This window comes from Lepidochelys kempii, chromosome 1 (assembly GCF_965140265.1).
Source record: "Lepidochelys kempii isolate rLepKem1 chromosome 1, rLepKem1.hap2, whole genome shotgun sequence".
Classification (NCBI taxonomy): Eukaryota; Metazoa; Chordata; order Testudines; family Cheloniidae; genus Lepidochelys; species Lepidochelys kempii.
In genome coordinates, this window is record NC_133256.1 from 312,557,415 (window position 1) to 312,577,867 (window position 20,453).

A 20,453-nucleotide genomic window follows, 5' to 3' on the forward strand; every position below is an offset into this window, starting at 1 on the left:
TAACATTTCAGCTAGAAGAATCATTGCTAATATGTAATGGAAAACATTAAATCCTTTGTGTTATACTGCATTTAGAGTTACTGGATATGTAAAAAGTTTGATCCTTTTTTATACTTTCAGAGAAGTTGCCATATGATTTTTAGCTGGCACTTAAACTTTCAGAAAGCTCTCATAATTCTGCTGTTTAATAACACTGAATTCTTAAGTTTTGTATTTGTTTAGATTTTGATCTAAATTAAATTCCACACCAGACAGCATCCATCTGAATCTCCTGTCTTATGTTCACAAGCCCAGTAAAAGGACTTAGAAAACATAAAACCTTCCAAAGCAGTGTCACTTCTCCTTCCTCCCACCCAACCACATATCCTGGCTTCATTGATAGTCTTTGGATAACCAGTCATGTGGCCGTATTCAAACTCACCATCACACTTTCCCACAAGACAATTGACCTCATTTCAGACACTTCAGAAAACCCCAGAGTTTATTTGGTTATACATCAATATTTTTAAAGCTAAGGTTACTAAAGTTAGGTTAAACTTTATTTTCCTCTTGTTTTACATTTTCTCTCTTTCCCTTTTAGGTATTACATAGAAATGGCTTTATGGATCTGGACATTAAGCATTTTGAGCTGTTTTTGTGTCAGCTGTGGATTCAAGGTTAAGAAACTGCATTTTGAAAGTCCCACAGAGTTAAACCACCTTACAGTGAATGATGATACGGGGACTATCTATTTAGGAGCAGTAAATTACCTGCATCAACTTACAAAAGACCTGAAGAAACAGATGTCTGTAGAAACTGGTCCAAAAATGGATAACAAAAAGTGCACCCCTCCCATTGAATCTCAGTGCAGTTCAGCAACAATGACTGACAATTTCAACAAGTTACTTTTGCTGGATAAACTAGAGAGAAAAATTATTGTATGTGGGAGCCTTTTTAAGGGAATCTGTGCTATCAGGGAGCTGGAGAACATTGAAAATATAACCTATTATGTTGATAGCAGTGGGGAAAAGTCCTTTGTGGCAAGCAACGATGAGACTGTGTCAACTGTGGGACTAATCACCTCCCTGGACAAAAAACGACTGCTGTTTGTTGGAAAAGGGAATGGACCAAATGATAATGGGATAATAATTAGTACTAGGCAGCTTTACACTGAGGATGGGAAAGACATTTTTGAAACCTATACAGACTCTACAGCTATTAAGTCAGTATATCACTCCTCAAACACACAGCAGTTTGTGGCAGTCTTTGAAGATGATAAATATGTTTATTTTATCTTTAATCAGCAGGAGAAACAGCCCCTTAATAACCGAACACTAATTGCACGTCTGTGCAAAGGTGATGCTCACTACTATTCTTATTTTGAAATGGACTTAGGCTGTCGAGATGATGATGGCACTTATGATCACTGTCATTCTGTCTATGTCACAACCCCAGGAGAAAAGTTGGCTGAGAGCATGGCCCAACCGGGACAGGAGAACAGTAGTGTCCCATCAGGTGACAAAGTGCTTCTTGCACTCTTTAGCAAATTCAACAAAGACAATGGCTCTCTCAAATCAGCCATGTGTATGTTTTCCTTGAGACAGCTCAATGAAAAGATGGAAGAATATCGGGAGGAATGCTACACTAATAAACCTACTCAAAACATGTTTTATAAACCTTTTTTATCAGAAGCTGCATGTGGATTAATTCCAGAGGTAAGGTGAACCTCAACTGTAGGCTCTGTTTAAGACTTTCTGTGATGGGAAATAAAATACTAGTAAATCTAATAAAGCATCTGATACTAGGTAGCTGTTTGCTATATCGGGCAAAGGCGTAATCGGATCACGGGACTGGAAGTTGAAGTTTGATTAAAATCAGATTGGAAATGAGATGCAATTTTTAAAGAGATTAATTAGACGTTCTCACCAAAGAGAAATGGTAAAGCCATTATCACTTGGAGCCTTTAAACTGATGTTGGATGTTTTCCTGAAAGGTCCATTCTAATTCAGTCACAAGCTATTGCGCTCAACAAAGTTATTTTATGCAGTAGGAAAGTATTCCCTCTGATGTAGAAATTATTGGGTGAAATTCCATAGCCGGTGTAATGCATGAGATCAGGCTATAGATGATCATAGTGATGCTATCTGGCCTTAAAATCCATGAATCTATGAATTTTCAAATGCTATTTAAAAACCTTGAGACTGTTTTTTTTGGGGGGTGGGTGCTCTAGCATTTTTACTGTTGTTTTTCAACTGGACTCTAATTTTTGAGCATAAGGAGGTCTGCATATTTTTTTCTCCCCAGGCCATGACCACCATGTTTTGGCCTAAAATACTTCCATATAATGGTGGTCACCCTTTACTTTCAGAGCCTGTCAATAATACTGCTTCACTGTCTGGAGAGCCTTCAGCCTTGCTAGCCAAAATATTCCTTTCCTCCCCTCCCCCTGCTCCGAGGTTTAGGGTGTTGCCTCTGCAACACTCCCAGCTTTGTTTGCCTAGGAAGCCAAAAAGATCTACTGAGTGAGGTATTGATTACTGTGGTGTCTGGACTTGTGAGAATGACAATGAAATTTAGGAATTCTGCATGGTGACCGGGTCTTGGCATCACGTAAGGAGGGGAAGGTGTGGATTAAAGATCAAAAGGTCATTAGCTGGCAACCTTGTGATACCAGATTCAGTAGGAAGGCTAATGTTTGAACGGTCATAGAGAAAAAAAATCCCTCTTCTAGAGGGTAGTCTCTCCAGGTCAGGGTTAAAGTGCATTGGCAGGATGATGTGGGGAAGCTTGCACAGCAGCTGCCTATACTATACCTCTTCTGCCAACAGCACTAACTTGACAAACCAAAATCTGTTTAAATATACCATTTTATAGTGTGAGCAGGTCAGTCACATTTTTAAATGGTGGGTATTTTTGTTTTTTCAATCTGAAACAGCTCCTACAAAGTGGGATGTATTGGAGCAGTTGTAATTAATGATCTGCTTTGCTGTTATCCTAAGGAGAAGAGCCATGCTTCTGCTTTTCTTCCTGTCCTTCCATGTCCTTTAGTTGAGAATTGTAGCTGTTTCTGTATCTTTTTAAATCATCCTTGTATACGGTTATATTGTGATAATAGTGTTGCATTGTGCTCTGAGTTAGGAGTTACTGATTTGAATATTTAACATCATTCTAAATCTCAATTCATTCTTAGGGTGCAAGCAAAAGTTTCCCTTGTGGTTCTGAACACTTACCATACCCTTTGGGAAGCAAAAATGGCATTTTTGTGGAGCCGCTGTTACAGAAAAAGGGGATGAATCTAACAGCAGTTACTGTGACAGTGGAAAATGGGCATATGGTGGCATTTTTAGGAACCTCGGATGGTAGAATTCTTAAGGTAATGTTTCCGACTTTTAAAAACCTGGAACATGTTTAAAATCTTTCAAGTTGTGGCAGTAGCATGGTTCCTATTAAAGACAATTAGCTTTTTAAAAGGTAAAGCAGAATTTCAGGTGTAGATTCTTTCTGCTCTTCCCATTCTTAATTTTAAAGAGGAGTACATAGGCTATTTCTGAATTAGTTCTCCAGCTCCTCCAATGTGCTGTTGTATTTAGTACCGCACACACGACATCATTTAAAGTAGTGGAAAAAAGAAGAAAAAATAACTCCTAGAAAACACAAACAGTACTAGGCACTCTAACAATTAAACAATTGCAAATTATAATCTCCCTGCAGCGCGCGCTCTCACACTCACACACACACACACAATGAATGAACTAGTCCTGCCAATAAATCAAAGCAGGAAAATATCCCTTTTAATTCTTCCTACCATCCCGTATATATACACCTTCAGCTTTCCCCCAAAGTCCTGCCAAATATATGGCTTTTGCAGCATGCCCAGGAAGGTCATCAGGTTTTGGCTATTTCAGACTGCATTCATTCATAAGGCATTAGTAAGAGCAATAAATAGTGTGCCTACCATATATATTTAATTAGCACTTTGTATGGTGAGCACAGAAAAGATCTTTAGTCTTCTCTCCGTTCAAGGCCAGTTACTTTAAGAACAGTTCTTATGGTTGTAATTCTCCATTCTCATCCTATAATAATGTGGCCCTCCAGTGGCTATAGAAACCTGAAAGGCAATATGAGGGCTATAGACAAGGCTCTTGTAAATTGTGACTATAGGTTGTTGGGTTTTGGAGGAGGGGTGACCCTTCATTCATATAGTGTTATGGATCATCTTAACTTAGGAAGCCACCCAAAATGGTTTTGCTTGTAAGGTTAACAATAACCACATATCTCATATAGTTTGAAATTTGGAGCAAACCTCATTGGATAATAGTAAATAACCAACATGGACGTGTTTCAGGCACGAAGGCATGAAGTAGAGACTCTGTTGACTGGTCTAAGTAAAATAAGTTGGTTAAAAAATCAATACAAACATGAAATACATAGAATGAAGGGAGCTTTCTTTTCATGCCTCGTGATCTGTTTACTGCTTTTGAAGTAGGTTTCGTTAAATTAGAATGTTTTCCCCAAACACAAAAATTTGAGAGACTCAAGTAAACACAGGATTTTCATTCAAAGTAAATTGAAATAATAAAGTAGCAGCATAAAGCACCTGTCTTTTATTGAATAGGTGTTCCTGATGATTCCTGCAAATGAATACAGCTCTGTTCCCATTGAAATGGACAAACCTGTAAAGAATGACCTTGTCCTTGATGCTAGCCAAGAGAATCTGTACGTGATGACTACAACCAAGGTACAGTATCTTGCTTTTTGAAAAGGTCTATAAAACTTGAGGTGTGCAACTATATCTGAAAAGATTCTTATAAGTCACAATTATTCTCATGAGCCTTCACATTTGGTATGATTTCAGCTACCTCTCCATTTGTGTCTATATACATGCCTTTACAGCTAATGAGAGCTCAGTTAGTAGTCAACAAATGAAAAATGTGTTTCAGGGCATAAGGCAGAGCAGAGAGAAGGTGGCTACTGTCTGCTCCTTCCTTTGCCTGCTTCAGCTCCTCTTTACTGTGCATTCATGCCAGCTGGGCAAGTGGAAAGTGGGTGACTGTAAAACCAAGGACAGTGGGTGTAAATCAAATTCCTGGTGTTGACAGTTCTCATGATTTTAATGGCGAGTCTCGGGATATTTGGTCTAAAAGTCCCAACTACTGGCGTCAAAAGAGAATGTGAGAATATTAGCTTTCGTTTAAAAAAAAAAAAAAGTTTCTGGTCCTCAAGGTACAGAGAAAAGCTTGAAAATGTGAAGCAAGGGCACCCTAAAGGCTGAAAAACAAAACAGTAAATTAAAAACACCCAGATTATTATTTTTTTAAAATTATTTTTAGGGGCCAGATGCACGTTTTTCGAACAGTTGAGGGTGGCAAATACTATGTTCCAGGAGTCGCTGTACTGCTTGGGGCACAAGGAATCCAGTCAGCAATGGAGGACCTGCCTCTATTATAGTAGGAACAGTCAGTTCTAAGCTAAGGGATTCCCCCTCTCTTGTCTGGCTGGTGGCGCTCCATAAGAGAGAACGGAGAACCAGTAGGGAACAGGAAGGGATGCCAAATCTCTGGCAGTTCCTTCGTAGCACCTGGCTACTACCTGCGTCCCCTTTCCCCCCCACTTCTCTTGGTGGTTGCTGGAGCAGCCAGCCTGGGAGCAACAGATGTTGGTTTACCAAGCCCACCTGTATAGGCAGGGGAAGCCACTTTTGCCAGTCACTAACATCAACAGAATCACTGGGAGAGTGGGAGGTGAGGAATGTGCCAGAGGTACTAATGATGGGCAGAAGGCTGAGGTGGAGTGGAGTGCCACCAATGCTACGGGGAAGGATGGACACTGGATGGGTGACAAAAGGACTACAGTGGTGAGGAGGGGCGAGGGGGAGTGTCTGTGGAGATATTATTCTCAAGATAAGGGCTTTAACATGAGATGCCAGAGGGGGAAATGAATCAGTTCAGTGAATGATAAAGTACATATTGTGTAGACTAGATACTACACAGGTAGTTGTTTTTCAGAAGATTGCAATATTTCAAAATCTGGTTCCATTCTGATTCAAAACACACCCGTAAAATTTCAAACTTCTTTGTGAAAGGGAAAGGTGCCCAGGCTCTGGGGCAGGCCGCCCAGAACCATGAAACTGGAAAGCCCTGGCATCCCTAGCAGCCGTCCAGGAGGGCTGTGGAGTAGCCAGGCAGGCAAGGAAGCAGGAAAACAACCAGGTTTCAAACGCTGCATGGTAGGCTAGGTTCTGTCAGGTCCCTGCCTGGTTTCTGGAGAAACTCTGTCAAAAACTCTATTACACTGTCTCTGCAGGACATTTCAATTTCAACAGATCAGAAGATTCCATTGTAGTGTAGACTACAAATTCTGAATGCTGTCTGTCTATACTCCAACGGGCGCTGTAATTCGGAGCTCATTTTAGCTTTTTTCTAACTATCTCACTAAAAATAGTGAGCATGCGGTGGTACCAGCTTCAGTGTAGTCTAGCAAGACGATAACATAGCCAGGGAGCCAGGCAGGCTTGTACAGCCCCCATCACCATTCACAGCCCATATTGCCTCACTGCTATTTTTAATAAACTAACTAGATTACAGCTAGTGTGGGTACATCTACACAGCTGCAAATTGCACACTGGTTGTCGCAGGATAGACCTAGCCTTAGTTTTCTTCTATAAAATATGTATTCTGCTTAGATACTATTATTATTTAACAGTGGGTGCTGTATAAATGTGGAAGATGGAAGCAATGTAACTCCATTAATTGCAATGAACAGTCAAATCCTTTCACCTACTTTTAGTAACTACATAACTTGACGGAGACTAAAAGTCTTAATAGCGTGAAGAAATAAAACAGCGTAATTGAAGGGAGGGGAAACAAATGTTGAAAATTGTACTTCTGTTCTAGTGTACCATGTGAATATGGGGTTGTTGATATGTCAGAGAATCTAGTGCAGAGTTGAAAATTTAAGACCAATTTAAACTACAGTAAACAACTTAAGGACTCTATCCCTGTGCTGATACAGGTATTCAGTGATAAACGGTAACTGTCAGATGCAATGAACCTTGTCACTCAGAGACCAAGTGCTGGGTCCTATGTGGTTACCACAGCAGGGACATTATAGCAGAGTGAAGGCAGACATACGAGGTAGTGTTGTGCTGGGAGATATTTTGGTGTATCAAATGTAAAACATTAGAACTGGCGGAAAGATGGTAAAGAAGCAAAAAGAGATTAAAGTCAGAGAGTGAAAGAGTTTCCTGCTTTCCTGATTCAATTCTTCCTCCCATCTGTTCAGTGTTTTCTTCTGTTGTGTAAATAAGCAGTGGGTGGTTTGGTGCAAATGTTTTTTAAAGTCTAGCCCCCTCCCACCTGATTCCCAGAGCTCATAAAGAGATCAGGAGAAGTCCCCTGCAGCTTCACTGAGAAATTGGAAAAGACTGCATCACCCCTGCCATACCTATTTTGGTTTGTTCAAAGTGTACAGAAGTGGTAGGCTTCCAAATTTGGCATGGTAGCTAGCTCCCGTATTGGGAATAAAACAGCAGCCTGTGGCAGTTACATACCATTATTCTTGCCTTGTTCACTGTTTAGCTTTTACCAATCTCTTTGATTTTAAGTGTCAGAAAATCTGTAAAATGAGCTTGTTTGCCTTTTAAAACTGAATCTCACAATCTAAACGGAGCAGCTTTTTTTTAATCCATTACGTTTACATCAGACTTGTAGAGACACTATAATATCTCTTAGGGCTTGTTCCTGCCTGCCAGGATTATGAAACAAATACTTTGTCATAAGGGAGAGCGAGAGTGTCATCCCTTTTAATATTATGTTACTCATGACCATAGTACCAATTAGCAAGAGGGTGTTCCAAGATCTGAACTCCATTTAAGTAAAAATCTAAATGAAAAAACAGTATGAAAAAGAAAAAATGGGAACAAGGACACATCTCAATAGATGGGAACTATCAGATACTGGCTTTTTTTTTTTTTTTTTTTAATTGACCCATATCTTGGTCTCTGCTAATGTGCAAAATAAAAACTATATTTTTGGATTTTTAGAGTAATTTTTCAGCTACCTGCCAGTTGCTAAAAGAAAAAAAAAAGACTGAGTTATGATTTCCAAAGTTTTTGTCGTCTTCAGAAGTAAATCTCAATGGTCAGCAGAAAGAGTATGTCCTATTTCCTTCAAGAGCTTTTGTGCAATTTCAGCAGCATAATTTAAAACACAAGCATAATTTAAAACACAAGACTGTGCCTTGGCTCACTTTGTCATAAACCAAAGGAAAACAAAGTTATTTACACCCATCACTACAGGAAATCAAAAGCAGAGGCAGTGTGTTTGCTGGGGGGTATGAGGAGCATGGCTGCTATTTTCTCCACTACTGCTTCGTTTCATAGTTTTACATTGGTTATTTCAATTTTTCCACTTTAATTTGTTGTATGGCAACAAGGGATATGAATAGAGAACTGAGATACCTCTGGGCATTCCAAAATTCTCTTGCTTTTGAACATGCTGAACTGCTGCTGGATAGAAATAACACTTCTGGATGTATTTCCAAGCACTGGGCGGTAGTACCAACTAAAATGGGAGGGTATTCTAGTCATAAAGGGAACTGGAATGGCTGTTTGCGCCAATCAGTTCAAAGTTAGACATGTGGAAATGCCTGTCCTAGAGCAGCTATTCTTTGAAGAAGTGGAAAGCCATTTGTGCAGTGTCTAATGTTTGTGCCCTGCAGTAGTCATTGTAATGGGGATTTCCAGAAGGCACCTGCCTAATCTGGGGAAAATGATGGACGCGTTCATTTCCAGCAAAAGGCAGATTACATGTTGACTGTCCAAAATATCACATTATATTGGACAGAAAATAGATGAGACTTGCAATATAATAGAGCAGAAAAAAATGTGAAATTGGACTCCAGTCACAGAGTCAACAAGTCAAGGATTAGGGAAGTGATTGATATGTCTCTATGTGGCCATTGTGAAACCAAGTGGAATACTTTCTTCAGAAATGAAGTTGAGCTAAATTGGTCCTTATTTTCTTTGTTCATATTGTGTTACGTTTCTTTTCATCTTCATTCTCCAGGTGTTTCGCCTTCCTGTCCAGGAATGTGCTAGTTACTCAAATTGTACTCTGTGTACTCAAGCACAGGATCCTTACTGCGGCTGGTGTGTAATGGAGGGGAAGTAAGTATTGTTGATATTTTGCAGGTGGTGTGTAGTGTAGTGTGGGGTGGGTTGACACTGTTCACAGACAAAGTCCTTATATGCATGGGTGTAGCAGGCAAGCAAATAAGACAGCAAGGAAGAGAACTACTAATACCCATAAAATATAAATCAGTCAAACACAATTTTATTTTGAATTGCTCTATAGTGCAAGGCATCGTATGCTGAGCTCACAGCTAATCACAGGAGTATAGGAACTGACACTTGACTGACTTATCTATGTAGGTAACTAAATTAATATTCAGAAATATGTATTCTTCTTTGAGTGATGGTCTCTACTGTATTCCACTGAGGGTTATGTGCCTGTACTGCCTCATGGATTCGCGCAAGGCAATAAAGGTCACGGTGGGCTGGCGGCATCTCCAGTTCCTTCTCATTGCTGCGTGGTCCCAGTCAGAGCTTCTATTCTATCTCCTTGTGATGCACTTTCCAAAACTTTACGAGAAGACTCTTAGTACTGTTCATAGTTTAGATTTATTATTTTGTTCTGTATTTTTTGTTAGATTTTTCCTTCTTCGTAGTAGATTTAGGACTTGGGAAGCCGATTTGGCGGGGTTTCCAGCCAAACTTCCCTCCCACCCAACCCCATCCAATACCCAGGCTTAGGTACTAGATTATGCCGAAGAAGATTTATGGGTTCAAAATCTGTGCTCCCTGCTTGTTTTCCATCTGCAATGAGCACCAACGCTGTTTGTACTGCTTGGGGAAATCCCACATAGCATCCATTTCTTTCTCTGCCCATACTCAAGAAAACTGGGCTCTCCACCTCAGGAAACACATCATGGGGTTTGCCTTAGGACCGGCATTGGATCCTGGCCGTGGAACCCCCCGGTACATCAGCCTGAACAAGTGGAGAGTGCTTCCCCTATTGTGGAACCTTCATTGGGCTTCACCGGTACAAGTGCGAAGGACCCCGTGCCAGGCCTAGCCGTGATCCAAGGAAGCATGCACATGGGCATGGCAGTATATCGTCCTCCAAGTCTAAGAAGGACTTCTTATCCGTGAGTTCCGGCCACAGAGGAATCAGGCTTTCCAAGACTCACAAGACCGAAAAACGACCATGCCGATCACCGGATCCATCGGTACCGATTACGGATCCTGCAACTCTGCCTGCTCCAGCTCCATCAGTGCTAAGGGAGCCATCCGTCTCCAGACAGATGCAGTTACTGGTGCCAGGTCCTCCTGCAGAACAGACCACTGACCCCTGGGAGACTCGTAAGTGTTCTGGGTCCGCACGAGTTGTTTGCACCAGAAGGGCTGTGGGCTCCACATGCCCTGATCCGATTATCAGCTTGCAGTGATTTGTTCCCCACTTGTTCCCACCCCCCCCCCCTTTCTGGTGGTTCTGAAGGCACCATCATTTGGAGACATTTCCAACTCCTCTGATTCAGATGATATGGATGTCCGACACAGTCCACTGGTTCTGTTTTGGAAGCACGACTACCAGAAGGTTTTGATGGTATCGTGGCAGTTCTCCATCTTGCCTTACTCACAGAGCTGGTATCCGGCTCCGTGGTTACAGGCTATGGGTCAGCCAACAGCAGGTTCAACCAGCTTGACCAAACTGGAGCTTGTGGCCCCAAAATTCACCCTTCGAACAGGCCTGCTTCCCATCGTCCACAACCGTAGTCGGGAGGCACTCCGATATAGCATTGGACGATGCACTGATTAGTCCAACTCCAATGGTACCAGAGGATCCGGAGAGGCATCCCTCATCTTCTCCAGATGTGGCCGCCTCTTCAATCCCCTCCTCCCCACTGGATGACTATTGACAGTTCTTCTGTGGAGAATAGCCAAAGTGCTAGGGATCCACTCGACAAAGTACAGGACAGTCAACACCAGCTGCATGACATGTTGCACATTTCAATACCAGCGAGGGTGGCCCTACCAGTCAATGACACCATCCTCCAGCCAGCACACACCCCAGCTATGTGTACACCCACCCTGAAAGAGGCTAAGAAGAGGTATTATGTTCTCCCCCAAAGGGTCAGCTTTCCTATTTTCTTATCCTCCATTGAACTCATGGGTCATCCAGGCAGCATCAGAAAATTCCAGCAAAAACACCCCCGCTCCACCCCATCCAATAGAGAGGATAAGAGGCTAGACCTGATGGGCAGAAAGGTCTTCTCTTCCGCAGGGCTCCAATTTCGTATTTCAAATTACTTAGCCCCAATGAACAAATATGATTTTAACAACTGTGGGCAATTGGCTGAGTTCACAGACAAGCTACCTCACAAGATCGCAATCAATTCCAGGCAGTTTTGCAAGAAGACACGTTATTCACCACGTCCATGCTGCTGGCCGCAGTGGACTCTGCAGACACAGCTTTCCATGTCTGGGCAATGGGGAATCCTGGTTACACTCCTCTGGCTTCCCTAGGGAAGTGCAGAACATTGTAGAGAATCTTTCATTCAATGAATCACATCTCTTCAATCAGAAGACAGATGAGACCCTGCACTCCCTAATGGACACTAGAGCCACTTTAAGATCTTTGGGTATCTACACACCAGCACCCAAGAGGAAATGCTACCACTCAACCACAATCACATCACGTCAGGGCTCCACCACCTACAAGCTTCCTCAAAAACGCCCTAAGATACGCAGACCCCGTCTGTCTATATCGACTGCCCAGTCATCCATGCAACGCACCCATTTGTCACGTAAGTGGTATTTCTGAGTGTCCTTAGAGAGCTGTCCACCACTCTCTGTACACCCTGCCTATCTCCTTCGGGGGTGCCTCAGACTCTTTCTACCAGCATGGAAAGCAATAAAATGGACAAGTGGGTCCTAGATATTATTCGGAGCAGCTGCATCCTAGAGTTTACAGCAATGCCCGCATCTTGCCCTCCACCTCAGGCCACATGCATGGAACACCCTTTTGCTAAGGGGAGCTGTGGAGCTAATCTCAGTTCCCTTTCAGGGAACAGGATTCTACCTGAGTTATGTCTTAGAACCTAAGAGAATGGAGGATGGAGACTAGTATTTAATCATGACACCTCAACCATTCAACTTCTAAACCAAGATTCCACCTGGTCACATTTGCAACAATCATTCCCTCACTGGAGAAGGGTATGTGGTTTACGACTCTTGATATGCAGGACGCCTACTTCCACATCAATATACACCCGACACACAGAAGGTTCCTGAGGTTCAAGGTGAGACCTCGATATCTTTAATAGAGCGTTCTCCCATTTGGACTTACCACTGCCCCACGACTGTTCACAAAAGTTTTCTTGGTGGTGGCAGCAGCTCATCTCAGACATTAGAGAATCCGCATTTTTCCCTATCTAGATGACTGGCTGATAGCAGCACAGTCCAAGGAAGAGGCCTAGGAATTGTCATCACAGCTGCTTCTACTCCTCAGCTCCCTCGGGGTCAGCTTCAACATGGAAAAATCGATTTTATGCCCTACACAATCCCTGGAGTTCATAGGAGCTTGCACAGATGCGACTTCCAGCCAAGCTTATCTGCCACGGAACGGATTCCAGAAAATGCAAGAACTAATCCCTCTGGTCACATCCAACCCTTCAGTTCTGGCCAAAATCTGTCTTTCTCATTTGGGACACGCGGTGGCCTGCACATACGTCATACCCTTCGCTTTCCTGCACCTGTGCTCCCTCCAGCTCTGGCTACAAAAAGTCTACTCCCCCATGCATCAATTTATGCACTCTTCTCAGCATACCACCAGAAGTCATCTCCTCACTACAATGGTGGAGGGACCCACGATGAGTCTGCTTGGGGATGACCTTCCTCCCACCCTCATCCAATCATAGTGACAATCATAGTGGATGCATCCCTGGTGGGCTGGGGCGCCCACATGGGTGACCGCATGATACAAGGCACCTGGATGCCACAGGCGGCCAGGATGCACATAAATGTATTGGAACCCTGGGTAGTACACAAAGCTGGCCAAACATTCCTGCCCACCATTCAGGGCTGACATGTTCCTATAATATCAGACAACACCACCAAGGTCTTCTACATAAACAAGCACGGGGGAACAAGACCCTGAGCCCTGTGTGTGGAAGCTGTACACCTCTGGGAATGGTCCATCACACATCATATCCTTCTGACGGTAGCCTACCTACCGGTTACCCAGAACATGATTGCCGATGGTCTCAGCAGAAACTTTGCAACCGACCATGAATGGGAGTTGCACGACTCTAATCACGGACATCTTTGGTCGGTGGGGAACCTTAGTAAGGGATCTTTTGGCATCCCACAACAACACCAAATTCACCCAGTATTGTTCAAGGAGAGGAATTGAACTCACTCAAAGGGAGATGTCCTATTCATCAATTGGTTGGACCGGATGCACTACGCCTTCCCTGCCTTACCTCTCCTACCACAAGTAATCCACAAGATCAGACGAGAGAAAGCAACAACTATCTTGATCACCCCCTTCTGGCCTTGCCAATTCTGGCTCCTGCTTCTCCTCTGCATGTCGAAGCACCCTCCACTCACACCTCGGATGTTCACAAAGCTACTGACTCAACAACACAACAGCAGACTCAGACACCCCAACCCACACACACTTCCATTGACTGCTTGGTTTTTGGATGGACGCCTCTACTAGCCCAGGAATGCTCTCTGGCAGTTCAAGATGTCCTTTCAAGCAGCAGGAAAGACTCCACAAGACACTTGTATCAAGCCAAATAGACGCGTTTCACTTCCTGGGCTGCACGACAGGGCCTTGTCCCTGAAACTGTGGGCATCCCGCTATTCTTGGAATATTTCATCTATCTGAAGAACTCGGGACTTGCCCTCAGTTCCATTAAGGTGCATGCAGCTGCCATCAGCGCTTTACACTCACTGGTGGATGGGCATTCCATTTTTACCCACCTCTTAACTACGATTCTGGAAGGGCCTTCTGCGAAAATACCCTCCCACTCAGCCTATTGCCCTCCAATGGGACATTAACCTAGTTCTTTCCTCATTGACGACCACTCCCTTCAAACCTATGGCCTCATGCTTGCTGTCACTCCTGTCCATGAAAGTCACTTTCCTTGTTGCTATTACGTTGTCTAGGAGGATTGGCAAACTGGGAGCCATGATGGCTAACCCCCCTTTCACCATTTTCCATAAAGACAAGGTCTCTTTATGCCTTCACCCCAAGTACCTACCCAAGATGGTTTCCCAATTTGACCTCAGTCAACCCATACACTTTCCTTCCTTCTTCCCCAACCCTCACGCCTCTAATGAGGAAAGGAGACTTGACTCAATAGATGTTCACAGGGTCTTGGATTTTTATCTTGAGCAGATAAAGCCATTTTGGAAATCTCCTAGGCTTTTTGTAGCCATAGCAGAGAGAATGAAAGGGCAAGCCATTTCCACCCAGAGAATTTCCAAGTGAGTCTCAGGGTCATTACACACTATCAATTATCAGGACGATCCCTACCTGAAGGGATTCAGGCCCATTCCATGGGAGTGCAAGCATCAGCCACACTCCACAACATGCCCCTTGCAGACATATGCAAGAAGACCACGTGGAGTTCTGTACACACCTTTTCCACACATTATGTTCTAGTAGTGGTTCTCAACCAGGGGTCCAGGGCACCGTGGGGGGCCGCGAGCAGGTTTCGGGGGGCCGCTAAGCATGGCCAGCACTAAACTCACTAGGGCCTAGGGCAGAAAGCCGAAGCCCCACTACACAGGACTGTAGTCTGGGGCCCTGAGCCCTAACACCTGGGACTGAAGCTGAAGCCTGAGCAACTTAACTTCGTGGTGCCCTCTGTGGCGTGGTACCCCAGGCAACTGTCCTGCTTGCTACCCCTGAAAGCTAGCCCTGTCTTTTTTTATGGAGAAAAACAATTATTGTGGCACAGGTGGGCTGTGGAGTTTTTATAGCATGATGGGGGGCCTCAGAAAGAAAAAGGTTGAGAATCCCTGCTCTAGTGCATGATTCCTCAATGGACACTTTTTTTCAGAGCAGCAGTCCTCCGTTCCACAGTCTCCTCATGCCATCCTCCCACCTAGGCACTCACCTTCAGTGGAATACAGTAGGGACCATCACTCGAAGATGAAAATGAAGTTACTTCCCTGTAACTGGAGGTTCTTCAAGATGTGTGGTCCCTATCCATCCTCCAACAGCTCTGCGGTAGAGCAGGAACTGGAGATGCCGGTGGCTCGCTGTGCCCTTCGTCGCCTCAGGCAAAACCATAAGGTCCTGCAGGTCTCATGTGCAGACCGCTGAACAGTACTACTTGCAAAAGCTCTGGCTCCAGGCACATGGTGCATTGCACAATCCTCAGTGGAATACAGATAGGGACCACCCATCTCGAAGAACCTCCAGTTACAGGTAAGTAACTTCGTTTTCTATGAATGTGCTGAGCAATCTTGGAATGTCTCTTGTTTTTACGCTGCATTGATGGGGTTCGAATAGGGGGCTACAGCCTTATAACTCTGCTTCTGACTGCTAGGTTAATTAGTCCCTTGGCATGAGCTGTTGGGGTTTCATGATATGAAGTGCTTGCTGTCCGCACAAAGGGGTTATTTAATTGTGGTATGCAGATAAATTTCAGGCCTCTTGCTTCCTGTCTAAAAATTAGAACGATCACATTAAGTTACAAGCCTGATGTAAAGCAGAACACGGAGTACCCCAGCAAAGGTTATGCATTCCATGCAGGTTTGTGTAATACACTGTTGCTTTTCAGTCTGTACGTCGGTTAGCATATATATAATCCTGGGGATTCAGAATATATGAGCAAGTTCAACTTGAACTCCTCTTAAGCTTCTGGGAGCTGAAGGCTGTGTCATATATCATACAAATGGCAGTTTTCCCTAGATTTCCCTTCAGGTTTCTGATATAACCTCTGACCTCAATATTGCGAAGTATTAATGGTCTCTGTGACACATGGGCAAACATGCATTTTTGTACATTTTCTAGTATTTTATTAATTTACAAGGAAAATCTAGAACTCATTTTTGAAGTTTTTTACTTAGTTACACCACATTATAACCCATGATCAGACACAGTACTTCACCAATTGTGTGTGTAGGTATATATGTGTGTACCTACACACACGCAGTTTGTATACGTACAATATTCAGAAGGTAGTGTGGCTATTAGAACTGTACACTAACCAACAGTACAATGATTGTATTGTTACTTGAATTCTGTTATTTTAATATTAATATTTCAGTAACTGTCCAGAGGCATTAATCAGGATTGGGCTCCATTGTGCTAGGCATCATACAATAGGTGAAAATGGTGTACAAGGCTGACCCAAAGTTTTGTGGGGCCTATTCAGCTAACTCCCCTCCTATAACCAGGTCTGTCACCTCTTAGAACCAATGACACCTTCCCTGTCTGCCTCCTGTCTTCCATCTGTGACAATCCCCCTGACCTGTTAGTGAGACGCCACAGCCCCTGTTACCCCTGCCTCCAGTAGTAGCTAAGAAAGCGAGAAGGTGGGCCTGGAGTGGAATCTTTGACACAAGAGTCATAGCTAATAAATTCACTTACGTTAATAGCCCTCTAACGCTGGAATCAGACAAGCCTACAGCCACAGCTCTGATGCTCTCTTAGTTTTATGGGTCAGTTGTGTGTCTGCTGCTGTTACACCAGTAAAGACCTAAATTTTCCACTTGAGCTGTAGAAATAGAAGACTGGTCAAGGAATTTAAAGTAGTATGTTAAGGCATAGATGGAATGGGTCTTATTTGGATGAACTGCAGGTAACTGGTCCATTCTCTGAGTTCTTTGTATTAAATATCATCTCTCTGTGGGATTGGATTGTCTAGTTTTATGGAATATAAAATGGCTTATCAGTAAATATTTGTGTTTTGCTTTATCACCCAGATGTCTTACAAGCAGCTATTATGTTATAATTAAAAACCTCTTCTAACTGAAAGCAAAATTGTCAATACCTAATTTTTTTTGAAGAAGTCTTTTAAAACAGAGAACACTGATCTTAATCAGCTTTGTATTAGATATTTATATTGTTGTGTTTTTTTTTAATCAGGTGCACAAGGAAGATAGACTGTAAAAGGGCTAATAAGCCAAACCATTGGCTGTGGAGTCCAGATGGTATATGCATTACTATTACTAGTGCGCATCCTCAAAATATGAGCCACAAAGCCACTGGCAAGGTATGAAAAATAGACTTTTTGCCTATTGTATGCTTAAAGCACACATACAGTTGCTATAAGCAGCATATCAGAAAAACACATATCGATACATATTTGTTCGCAGTGGTAATTTGAAATTGTATTGAAAGAAGCCTACATCTACTCTTTTAGCTGCCATTTTTGCAGGCTGCAATTACAAAGAAGTGTAGTTTTTAACTTTAGCTGTATACAAAAGTGGCACATGCTGTTATGGTTGTCGAAATGCCTCTGTCTGAGTCTAGGCTACATTTGTCTGTATTATGGGGAATAGATTTTTTAAGTTGAAGTTAATTGATTAAACTTGTGTAGCTTTTGTTTATTTTTCAGTTTATAAAATGCACGTATCCAGGATGTTCTATAAGCACATCTTTGAAACGTTAAAATAATACACAACTCATTAATGTTAATTAAATGGGCCATCTCCAAGAGGGTTCCATGCCCTCTCAATACCCACTTGCAGCTCGCTTAGGCAGAAATTTGAGTCAACAGTTGAGCCTTAAACCATGCTTTGAAAGTCAACTAGTAATAGGAACACAGGAATTGTCATATTGGGTCAGACTAGTGGTCCGTCTAGTTCAGTGTCCTGTCTCTGGGAGTGGCAGATACCAGATGCCTCAGAGGAAGGTACAAAAATCTCTGCACTAAATCAGTATGACCCCAGTTAGTTAGAGGTTAGCTTTTAAGCCCTGAAGCATGAGAGTTCATATCTGTTCCAAAACCCTTGCATTTTGTTTTAGTATTTACTGTTACAACTCTGGGTATTCCTCATTATTCATATAAATATCTAATCCCTTTTTTGAATCCGGCTGAAGTCTTGAAAGTCAGGCTCTGATGGACCAGTGGAAGCAAGCTGCTGAGTTGGGATCACTGATAATACCCTGTCACTATCCCCAGATAGTGAAAACTATTAGTGAAAGTGTCCTATTTGATCAGGATTGATATGGTGGAGAGCAGAGAGAGTGAGAGAAGACACTCAAACCATATTGAGCTCCATTAGATAAAAATCTACAACTTGAATTGTACCTGAAAGTGAACAGAAAGCCAGGTCTCCCTCTGGACAACAGGTTTTATGTATTCTCTGCGGGTAATACACTAAAGCAAGCAAGCAGGCAGATACATTCTGCTCGAGCTGAGACTTCCCAAGTGGTCTTTGACTCTAGCTCTATTCTAGAATGCTTTGTGATAACCCAATCAGGAGGTAAGCAAGGTGTGAGTGTCGATAGGGAGCTGACCATTTTAATAAATCCATTGCTGGAGAATAATCTAAAAGAAAATCATCTGTCTGGGAAAAAGTCACAATCAAAACCGTGAAAAGAACATGGAAATCACCATCCTCCATTTAATTTACTCTTTCCTGTGATACATCCAAGCTTTTATTGTAGTCCATCTATTCACCACAGAAAATGCTGTAATTCCTGCAGTAAGATGTCTCAGAGGGGAAAAAGAGGCTATCTAATTACTGACTGTAGTACCAGTGGCTGTGGAAAAGGGGGACAATGAGAAACTATAAAAACAGAACCAGTAACTAACACACCAATTTCCTGGAGCATCAAAATCCATAAAAGCACCCGGTCTCCATCTTAATCAGTCTCCATCTTAATCTGTCTCTGACCTTGCTCATTTTTGTTTGAGTGGTGGTTGTTTTTTGTGACATTTTTTTCTAAAGTAGAATTATGCCTTTGTGTTTCCAGGTAGAACTGACTGTAAGTCCGTTGCCAGAGTTAACTGAAAGTGACATGCTTTGTTGTCAGTTTGGTGAAACAACCAATATTGCAAAGCTGAGAAATGGGACTATTATCTGTGATCCTCCCACTACAATTCCTCCCACTCCAAAAGGTCAAGGTAAGGACACTGTGCTGCCTCCCATTTATTTTATGTGAGATGATCACTACTATTGTAATCCTCCATTATCTATCATTTGCTTATAAGTTTTTCCAAGGTCAACCCATTGGGCTGAATTTTTTTCTTTTCTTGATCTCTTCCTAGTTTCAGCAAAAACCAGTGCAGTCACTTCCATGCATGAGGTTAGTGGAAAAATAGTTTGGTCAAAGTTAAGTTTTTCCAACTATTTTTTGAACAGTTCTAGCACTTCCAGTGTTTGCAGCAGGAACTTGAAATGAGGCAGACGGGATCAGAGATGTGCCTTTTCCTGTACTCATGAAAATCTGTCTAGATTTGACTGACTTATCAGTCCCCCATAAATTGACATTTGCATATGTGCAGTAGAGCTTGTTCAGCACTTGCTCCTAAATTTTATGAATTTCCAAAGTGTGCCTGCCTGTTTCCTTGCACCACAGACCATCCTTTCTCATCTGGCAGTTCCCTGTCTTATTACTACACACCGTTCAAATTCTGTAACAAACTAGATAGGGGTCCTGCAGGAAAAAATAGCATGCCATGTAATTAAAGATGCTATCATAATTCTGCATCCCTGTTTGTATGCAGTTGGTTTCCATGAGCAACCATAGTTCTTCTGGGGTTTTCTAGCTATTGAGTGCTTGACTTCATAGCAATGTTCTATTAACATCTATTCTTCTTCGAGTGCTTGCTCATGTCGATTCCATTCTGGGTGTTCATGCGGCCACGTGTGCGGCCGTTGCACGTTTTTGCCTTAGCAGTACCTGTAGGGCTGGCTGTGGCACCCTCTGGAGTGCTGCACTCAAGCCGTGGTATATCAGGCACTGCCGTCCCTACGCCCTCTCAGTTCCTTCTTACCTCCCGTGGTGGTCAGTCGGAGTGTCTTTCTTGCTTAGCAAGAGCTAGCCGTTTCTCCTTTTGAACTTTTTGCCTTAGGGCCTTTGTACATAGTTTGCATATAGTAGTGTTAAGTGGTTGTTAAGTGTGTGCTTGTTAGTAGTTAGGGTCCCAGCCAGGACTTTGCCCCAGGCGGCGCATGCCCCTGTCTCCCAGGTTTGTCCTTGTCCATGTTGATAAAGTTGATGTAGTTTGACTTCGGTCAGCACATAAAGTGTTATGGGAAGCCTATCAGGAGGAGCATTGGAGTAATCAAGGCATCTAGAAATAATAGAGGCCTCTGAATTTCTCACGAACAAATCCATCTGAGAGAGCCTTCAGAACCAATATGACGATGTTCAAAAGCCTCACAGGCACCACAGCAGAAGGCAATCTGTAACCACCAATGGCAATGGAATGATTGCTAG

General features: G+C 42.8%; 1 protein-coding gene across 8 annotated transcripts in view; it reads left to right on the forward strand.

The window, feature by feature from the left end:
* PLXNB2 (plexin B2) overlaps window positions 1-20,453 on the forward strand; it is a 325,762-nt gene that overhangs the window by 232,705 nt on the left and 72,604 nt on the right. For 7 of the 8 annotated variants that reach the window (XM_073328266.1, XM_073328265.1, XM_073328269.1 and 4 more), the window contains 6 exons: window positions 581-1,694; window positions 3,170-3,352; window positions 4,595-4,717; window positions 9,045-9,145; window positions 17,148-17,274; window positions 18,984-19,134. In XM_073328266.1, the coding sequence (XP_073184367.1) occupies window positions 581-1,694; window positions 3,170-3,352; window positions 4,595-4,717; window positions 9,045-9,145; window positions 17,148-17,274; window positions 18,984-19,134 (1,799 nt within the window). Of the gene's footprint in view, window positions 1-580; window positions 1,695-3,169; window positions 3,353-4,594; window positions 4,718-9,044; window positions 9,146-15,231; window positions 15,483-17,147; window positions 17,275-18,983; window positions 19,135-20,453 lie in introns of those variants that run through there. The other variant, XM_073328270.1, reaches the window with a different exon arrangement.